General features: G+C 37.6%; 1 protein-coding gene across 1 annotated transcript; it reads right to left on the bottom strand.

Moving 5' to 3' along the window:
* LOC107646952 lies at positions 8033-9101 on the bottom strand. Its single transcript, XM_016351094.1, has 2 exons — positions 8361-9101; positions 8033-8314 (listed from the first exon to the last, which is right to left on the bottom strand). Exons 1-2 carry the CDS (start codon positions 9099-9101, stop codon positions 8033-8035), a joined length of 1023 nt encoding a protein of 340 aa, XP_016206580.1.

The following is a 9987-nucleotide window of genomic DNA, read 5'->3' as shown; positions in this document are numbered from 1 at the left end:
GAAAAATGCCAAGTGACACGTACCCGTGACCCACGCGTACGCGTCAGTGCTCGCACGTGACCTCATTAAAGTGAAAATGCTGGGGGCGATTTCTGAGCTGCCCAGGCCCAAATCCAACCCGTTTTTGAGGATATTTCATGCAGAATTCAAGCTTGGGCAAAAAGGGGGAGCACTTAGTTGTAGGATACCATCATGTAGGTTAGTTTCTAGAGAGAGAAGCTCCCTCTTCTCTCTAGAATTAGGGTTCTTAGGGTAATTGCATCTTAGATCTAGGATTTAATTCTTGTTTTCATCTTGTTTCCTTTACAATTTCTTGTTTCTACATCTTAATTCTCTTAGTTTGTAGTGTTAATTTCTCCTTTTATGCCTTTTTTAATCATTGATGAACTCTTGTTAGATTTGGATTTTCTTTAATGCAATTGATGTTTTATGTTCCTTTTATTGTTGAATTGAGTTGTTGATCTTACTTTTCTTGCATTGAGTAGTTGTAGAATTTATCTTTCTTTGCAATTTACCATGCTTTCCCTTTATGACTTCTAAGTATTTGACAAAATGCTTGGTTGGTTGTTAGAGTAGATTTTTGAGCATTCTTGGCTTGGAAAGAGAAATTAGGCAATCTTGAGTCAATAATATCCAACTTATGTTGGTGACCTAGAGTTGTTAGCTAGTATTGATTCCATTGATTCTAATCTCTTACTAATTCAATTAGTAAGTTGATTAGGAATTTTGGATTGATATTAGCTAGTCTTATTTGACTTTCTTCGAGTGTGAAGATAACATTATACCTTCTTCCATCGTTGGAGATGACGAAATAAGATAAATTCTTGTTAATTATTGTTATTAGTGGCTAGGATAGAAAACCTATATTCTCAATCCTTGCCATGAATGTCTCTCTTTTATTAATTGCTTGTTTCCTTTATTTTCTTGTCATTTACTTTCTTGCCCATTTATAAATCAAACCCCTTGTTCCTTCATAGCCAATAATTGACCACTTCATTGCAATTCCTTGTGAGACAACCCGAGGTTTAAATACTTCAGTAAATTTTCATTTGGGATTTATACTTGTGACAACCAAATTTTTTATTTGAGTATTGTTAGTTGGTTGGGAACTATACTATCAACGAGAATTATTTTGTGTGAAATTCCTAACCATACGACAATATTCAACTATTAAAATGGCACCGTTGCTAGGAAATTGCAATGGTGTTATATTATTGGCTATTGTAAATATGTGAATATTTTTGCCTTTTGCTTGTTTGTTAGTTTTTGTTAGGCTTAGGACTTTGTTGCTTATTTTTATTAGCTTTTATTTTTATTTGCTACTATGAATTCTCATCCCTTTGGCTATGAGTTTGGCTCAAATTATATTGTAGAAAATGGGAACAATGACAATATGCATCAAGGATGGAACAATCAAAGATGGGATGAGCCTTAAGGGATTGATCAACCTTCTTGGCAACAACCTCCTCCGATCTCTTATAAGTATAATTCCATTCCTAATGCATACCAATCTAATGTATGTTGTGACCCTCATTGTGATTGTCAACCACAACCACCACATACATATGACCCCTTCCCTCAACATAATTTTGAACCACCATACTCACAAGCCCCGTACCACCAACCACCTCCATATGACCCTAATCCTTATCCACCATACCAACCACCTTTTGAACCATATGAGGTATACATGGAACCACAATAATTCCAATACAATTACTCCGAAGAACCACCTCCATATACACCATCTCCATACCCTTACCAAGAAGAACCACCTTCCAATTATGAGTCCTTTCTCCCAAATAATGAACTCTCTCTAACACCACCTCCAATGGATGAATCTCTCCATGCCTTCAAGCTAGCACAACAAAGAGATATTAGCTCTTACATCCAAAGGCAAGAAGGACACAAAAGGAGTTTAAGGAGATAAAAGCCAAGATTGCTATTGTGGCGGAAGCCGTTAGCGACATGTACTCATCCTACCTAAGCTTGCATGACCAAGGCACTCCCATTGTTGAATGTGGAGAAAATATTAAGGAGCATAGTGAGGGAGTGAGTTTGGAGCTTCAAGGTGAAGAAGAGGAGTTGAAGCAAGGAGTGCAACAAGAGGAGAGGGTAGAGATGATTGAAAAGGAAGGAGTGGTTGAAAACCTAGGAGATGTTGGAAGTCCATGGGAATGTAGCATTAGAAAGCCCTCTTTCATGAAGCTTGATATTGATGTTGAGGGGGGTGTACAACCTCCAAGGCATATCGCGGTAGAAAACTTTAAAGAGGTTGATCAAGAGATGGATTCAACCATTGATGAATTTTTATGTACAATTGAATCCTCCACCATTGATACCTCACCTCCCATACCCTTGGTAAGCAATGAAGAAGAGATTGAATTGGAAAGAAGCTACCAAGAGGAAGAGGTTGAGCAAGAAGCAAGCTCCGTCATTAAAGATAATTCCACACCAACTAATGTATCTTTTGGAATTGATGAACCTCCCTCATTGTGTTGTGAAATTGATGACAAGAAGGATCGTGTACAACCTTCAACACATGGTTTGAGCTATGAAGGGTGTATAAAAGAAGTTGGTGAGCAAGGAATGAAAATTGAATAAGCTTGTAAAGAGGTGGAGATAATTGAGGAAGAGCATAAGGGAATGACACTTGCAACACCATCCTACACAACATTCAAGTGGGTAAAATTCTTATCCCTAAGCTTTACTTTCTCACTTGAATATGGTTTGATTGAAAATGATGGTCAACATAGAGCTCTTTGTGGAGTTAAGAGTAGGAGAGAATTATGTAGTGGTTGGAAAAAAAATGTTACGCTCATAAGGGTTGCATCGTCAAGGTATAGATCCCATGGTTGGAGGAGTGCAAAATTGTATGGGTCCAGGAGGAGAAATTTGTTCTCTAAGGAGAATTCTATGTGCCTGCCACCAGAAGGGAATTATTATGATCAAATTCAAGATGGGTGTCAAAACAAAGTATGGGATCCCGGCTTACTAGAAGAGGATCAATTTTGGGAGCTCATAGTTTGTGGAGAACTCCATCAAAGCTTGGAGCTATTGAGTTCGAATGATGGAGCTTATTGGAAGTCCAAGCATTGGTGGATGTTCAAGGATGGATTCAAGCACAAGCCACCTTGATGAGAGCTCTCCATAAATCCAACTTAAGGACAATAAACAAAAGTGCTAGGTGGGAGACACTCCACCATGGTAACATCTTTCCCTTTTCTTTTTTGTAAATATTGGTAAAAATAAGTTAAATTTCATGTGTTTGTTTGGTTTGTTGAGTTTAATTGGGAGTCTAGTAGGTTAAATAAGGTTTTATGGTGTTTTGGTAGGTGTTTGGAGGTTTGGAATGCTTGGTTTGGTGTAAAAACATGAAAAATTTTGAAAAACAGAGCACCAATTGACACGTACGCGTCACCCACGCGTACGCGTGACCCCAAGTTTTTCCACCATCCATGCACACGCATCACCCACACATACGCGTGGATCCCAAATTTTCACTTCCCAGCCAAAAACCCGAGAGTTGTACGTGAAGTGTGCTGGATTTGTGCCTTTGGCACAAAACCCACCCACGTGTATGCATCACTCCATGCGTACGCGTCACCTTTCTAAATAACCCATCATGCGTACGCGTAACTCACGCGTACGCATCGATCCCCTTTCACACCACCACACGCACGCATCACTCCACGCATATGCGTGGGTTTCCCTGTTTCACTATTCTTCTTTTCTTCTCTTCTTTCCATTTCTTCTCTTTTTCTCTCCTCTTCCTTTCTCTTACCCATCATCCAACACTATCGTACACCATCAACCATTAGTTAGTTTGATTCATGTTAATTTTCTTGTTTTTAATTATAAGTGTTGGATTATTGATATTGTTTACTGTTTATTGCTGCTGATTACTAATAGGTTGTTAGTTTAACATCATTGCTGTTTATATTCATTGTTGGATTTCTTGCTTGCGGTTGTATGTGGTTACATGGTTTTGAGTGCTTCATGCTTATCCTTTTTGCATACCAAGTACTTGTACATTGCCTTCAAGCATCTTAACTCTTTTGAATCGCATGTTTTGGCCACCGTGCATTCATCATCCATGATTAGGCAATTGTATATTATCAATGCATTTTTTAGATGGCGCTTGTAATGATTGACCCTTATTTACATCACCTATTTCATGCATTGAGATTCTAGAATTGTGAAATTGGATCGAAAACTTACCTAGTGACATATTTTTGAGCTTTGTAAAGCTTTGTGGACCATGCTTGCTATGTGATTGAGTTGAACTTCTATCTTCTTTGTCTTAAGTTCCATAGCACCCATGTGTTCCACTTCCATGTCACTTAGGTGTTGCAAAAACTTAAGATGTGTCATTGTTTGATCTGTGAGCTCTATATTGCAATCGGTTCACTAACTTCACTTAGACATCAATTAATGATCATTCAATATCCATTTCACAATTGCTTGATTTTTTTCTTGAATGCTTTCATGCTTCTTCACTACTTGTTTGTATCTTAACCTACAAGTCTTTTAAAGTATCTCAAGCACACTAAAATGAGTGAAGTGCATGCTTTTTTTGTGTAATTGTGACACAGCTCTCTATGATGGTGTGTGTGTTCTAAACGGCGCCTAATTTAGAATTCACACACCTAATTTTCATCAATGTCACACTAATTCACTCACTCCATTCTAGTGATTCTTACCTTATTCTAACAATTTATGCTTCATTGATTTTGCATTTACTTTTCTTACTATCCTGTTTTCTATTTTCAGGATAAGTCACCGTAAGCATAAACAGAAGCGGGAGAAAGAACACGCAGTAACCGGTTGACCTACCTGCTGAAGGTAGCAATCCGGAAAGTCGCCGTACCCCCTTGCTCATCTTTGAGTGCACTGAGGACGGTGCAAACTTTTAAGTGTGGGGAGGTCGTCTGACCAGTCGGCGTTTTTGGGTGACAAGTTTCTAATCCTAACACTTTTGCATTTCATTTTTTTTTTGGTCTTTTAGGATATTTTGCTGCATTTTCTTATTTTGCATCTATATATAGTAAGCTTAGTCAAAATAATGAAAATTTTCAAGAAATTTATCTATAGGGCACCCCAATTGATTGAAAATTTTTTTTCTTAGAACTTGCTTGAATTATACATTATAATCATGTTTTTGAGCTAAGAATACAAGCATGTGAGATTTGAGCCTAATTGTGTAGTTACATCACATAACCACTTATTTTCATTCTTGTGTGCATTATTCTCTTCCTATAATTGTAATCTTTGATTTGTTTGATTCTTTATGTCCATTATTTTGTGTATGAATGTACTTATAGGATTGAGGCCATTGTTTTGAATAGCCCACTTACCCAAATAGCTACCTTTTATCTTCCATTGTTAGCCAATTTTGAGCCTATGCTTAACCCAATTGTTCTTAATTTTAGCACATTACAAGCCCTAAGGGAAAAATAATAAATGTCCCTTGTTTGGATCTTTGATTAGCTTAGGCTAGTGAGAGTGCTTATCATTCAAGTTTGGAAGAGTTGGGAATATTGGTTGGAATAAAAGAGTGTTTTTTGTATTTTTATTGGAAATATTGGGAATTGGATACATACTCATGCATTAAAGGTAAAACTATATGCATTGATACTTTTGTATATATTTTATTACAAAAAGAAAAAAATATATATACAAAATAAAGAATAATATATATCAAAAGAAAAACAAATACAGAAAAAAAAAGAAAGAAAAAGAAAAACAATAAAAAGAGGACAAAATGCCGCAAAGTAAAGCTCAATAATAATCAATGCATATGTGTGGTGATCAAAAAGAGAATGTATAAGTGTGAAAAAGTGAAGAATGGGTAGTTAGGTTAGCTTTGAAATTGTATAGGTTGTCATAGGTTAGGTGTGAAGTTTAAGTTAATCAAAGATTCAAATTCTAGCTCATTTGACCATATGAATCCTTACTTTGACCCTAGCCCCATTACAACCTATGGGAAAGTCCTCATGATAATTGTATGCATGCATGAAATAATTGTTGATTGTTAGATGAAAAATAAATCTTGAAAAGCATGATTAGGAGAGAATTGAGTGAATCGACCCTATACACTTGAGTGACTAGAGCGGATACACATCCAGTGAGGGTTCGATCTCTCAATTACATGTTTCCACCCATGATCATCTTTTCTTGCAAGTTTGTAAAATCTTTAAATAATTCAATTCAATTGTCGGTTTGATTTGATTGCTATAACGTTAGCCCTTGTACTTATATATGTATTCTTCGGAGTTGATTTATTTTGACCAAGTAATTGCATTCATATAGATAGATTGCATGTAGATAGGTTGCATATAGTTAGTTGCATTGAATAAATGTTGATACCCTTTGCTTCTTTCTTGAGTTTAGCATGAGGACATGCTTGGTTTAAGTGTGAAAAAGTTTGATAAACCCCAATTTTGTGGTTTATCTTGTGCTTATTTCGGGAGATTTTATCACATTTTCTCACATTTATTCAATGAAATAGCATGGTTTTGTAATTCTCCCTTAATTTGCCCCAAAGTGTAAAAACATGTTTTTTAGGCCTTAAAATAGCTAAATTTAATTCACTTTAATTCCATTCGATGCCTTGATGTGTTGGTTGAGTGATTTCAGGTTCATAAGGCAAGTATTGGATGGAAGAAGGGGAGAGAAAAGCATGCAAAATGGAGAACTCAAGGAAAAAAAAGGATTTGGGGTGCATACGCCAACGCACACGCGTGACAGACGCGCACGCATGGATGGAAAAATGCCAAGCGACGCGCACGCATATGCGTCACTGCTCGCATGTGACCTCATTAAAGTGAAAATACTAGGGGCGATTTCTGAGCTGCCCAGGCCTAAATCCAACCCGTTTCTGAGGGTATTTCATGCAAAATTCAAGCTTGGGCAAATTTGGGGAGAACTTAGTTGTAGGATAGCATCATGTAGGTTAGTTTCTAGAGAGAGAAGCTCCATCTTCTCTCTAGAATTAGGGTTCTTAGGGTAATTGCATCTTAGGTCTAGGATTTAATTCTTGTTTTCATCTTGTTTCCTTTAAAATTTCTTGTTTCTACATCTCAATTCTCTTAGTTTGTAGTGTTAATTTCTCCTTTTATGCCTCTTTTAATCATTGATGAACTCTTTTTGGATTTGTATTTTCTTTAATGCAATTGATGTTTTATGTTCCTTTTATTGTTGAATTGAGTTGTTGATCTTACTTTTCTTGCATTGGGTAGTTGTAGAATTTATCTTTCCTTGCAATTTACCATGCTTTCCCTTTATGCCTTCCAAGTGTTTGACAAAATTCTTGGTTGGTTGTTAGAGTAGATTTTTCAGCATTCTCGGCTTGGAAAGAGGAATTAGGCAATCTTGAGTCATTAAGACCCAACTTATGTTGGTGATCTAGAGTTGTTAGCTAGTATTGTTTCCATTGATTCTAATCTCTTGATAATTCATTTAGTAAGTTGATTAGGACTTTTGGATTGAGATTAGATAGTCTTATTTGACTTTCTTCGAGTGTGAAGATAACATTATACCTTCTTCCATCGTTGGGGATGACGAAATAAGATAAATTCTTGTTAATTATTGTTATTAGTGGCTAGTATAGAAAGCCTATATTCTCAATCCTTGCCATGAATGTCTCTCTTTTATTAATTGCTTGTTTCCTTTATTTTCTTGTCATTTACTTTCTTGCCCATTTATAAATCAAACCCCTTGTTCCTTCATAGCCAATAATTGACCACTTCAATGCAATTCCTTATGAGGTGACTCGAGGTTTAAATACTTCGGTAAATTTTCATTTGGGGTTTGTACTTGTGACAACTAAATTTTTTATTTGAGTATTGTTAGTTGGTTGGAAACTATACTATCAATGAGAATTCTTTTGTGTGAAATTTCTAACCATACGACAATATTCAACTATCAATAAGCATACTTGAGGTGAGGTGGAAAGGGCTTCAACTCCATGTTCAGCTCATGTCTTTGCACTTGATCATCTGGAACCACTTGAGGGCAAGGTGTCTTTAGTTTACTCAGAGGGTTTCTCCACACTTGAACCTTGAACAACGTTCTTCTCATCAACTGCCTCTTGGTGAACTTCAGCCACAGTCTCATTAATAATATGACACCGGAAGATAGAGTAGTTTTTCGGTGGATGCTTCATAGCTTCATCAAGGTTGAAACTCACTGCTCTTCCATCTATCTCAAGGGAATATGTACCCGAGAAGGCATCCAATTTAAACCGAGAAGTCTTCAAAAATGGCCTTGCAAAAGATAGATGATGGTCTTCCTGAGTCATTAGGGGGCATCTCTAGAATGTAGAAATCAATAGGAAATGTCAACCCTTTAATGCTCACCAAGACATCTTCCGCAATGCCAACTACAGAGATTATGCTCTTATTTGCCGAAATAAATCGGGCTGCTGACCTTTTCAATGGTGGAAGCTTCAAAGTATCATAAATAGATAATGGCATAATACTGACACATGCACCTAAGTCACACATGCAATCAACAAACTGCACACCACCTATAGTGCATATAACCATACACGGACCGGGAGTACCACATTTCTCCGGTATAGCACCCATCAAATTAGAAATCGAGCTACCCAAAGGAATAGTTTCTAAATCATGAATCTTCTCTTTATTCATGCACAAATTCTTTAGAAACTTAGCATATTTAGGAACTTGTTGAATAGCATAAAAAAGGGGAATAGTTACCTCAACCTTTTTGAAGATATCTACCATGTTAGGATCTAGCTCTACTTGCCTTTTAGTCCTCCTAGGAAGGTGTGGAAAAGGAATGGGAATGGCGTCTTTCAAAACATTGTCTTCCTTAGATACTCCATCCCTTGGTTGAGCAACTTCTTCTTCAACCGTCTCTTGTACCTCATCCTCGTCTTCCACATCTTCTACCTCAACAACCTCTTCGTCTTGAATGTCTTCTCTTGAGCTTAGCTCCATGGGACTCCTCTCTTGCAATGTAGTGCCGGATCTCAAGGTGATGTCATTGATTCCACCCTTGGAGTTAGGTAAAGGTTGAGAGGAAAGTACACTAGAGCTTGAAGATTGAGCGTTGGAGATAGAGGGTGGGTCCATACGGAAGAGAAGAGCTTAGATGGTAGAGGTAAGACCGGTTATGCTAGAGGCAACTATGGCTTGAAGCTCTTTTTGTCCTTGCATAAGAGAGCGAAGCATCTCATCGTTGGAGGAAGAAGGAGGGTATGTAATTTAGGGGGCTTGTGGTTGGTTGAGTTGAGGTGCTTGAGCTTGCCTTTGGTGAGGTGGTTGGTATCTTTGGCCTTGGTTTTGCTCTTATTATTGAGGGTTTTATTGATACCAGTTTTGTTGGTAGTTATTATTCCACCTTTGATTTCCACCATTGTCTTTGCCTCCTTGGTTGTAGTTGTCCCTCCATCCTTGGTTGGGATTGTCTTGCCAACCTTGATTGTAATTACCACCTTAATTGTAGTTACCGCCTTGTTGATAGTACCCTTGATTTGGACGTTTGTAATAAGCATTGGTAGCCGCCAAGGTGTTGTCCTCTTGGAGTTGTAGACATTCATCAGTGTAGTGCGAGTAGCAAGCACAACCTCCACATACTCTCTGAGGAACTAACTATTGACAGTGTTATTGTGAAGGATGTAGAGGTTGTTGTTTATTGAGTTGGAGTTGCTTGAGTATATTGGTCATATCTCCTAATGTCTTGGTGAGAGAAATAGTCTCACTACTAGAAGAAACTTCGACAATAGCTTTGGGATGATTATTCCGTTGCCTTGCATGTTGGGTAGACTCAGCTAGATCAGTGATCAGTTGCCACGCTTCTGTCGCCATCTTGTACATTGTCAGAGAGCCATTACTCACAGCATCCAAGAGGGTCTTATCTCGAGGCTTCATGCCTTGGCAGAAGTAGCTAATTAACACCAAATGGTCAATCATGTGATGGGGGAAGGAGTCCAGAAGATTCCTAAAGTGTTTCCAATAC

This window comes from Arachis ipaensis, chromosome B06 (assembly GCF_000816755.2).
Source record: "Arachis ipaensis cultivar K30076 chromosome B06, Araip1.1, whole genome shotgun sequence".
NCBI lineage: Eukaryota > Viridiplantae > Streptophyta > Magnoliopsida > Fabales > Fabaceae > Arachis > Arachis ipaensis.
This window is presented reverse-complemented; position numbering and strand designations above follow the sequence as displayed.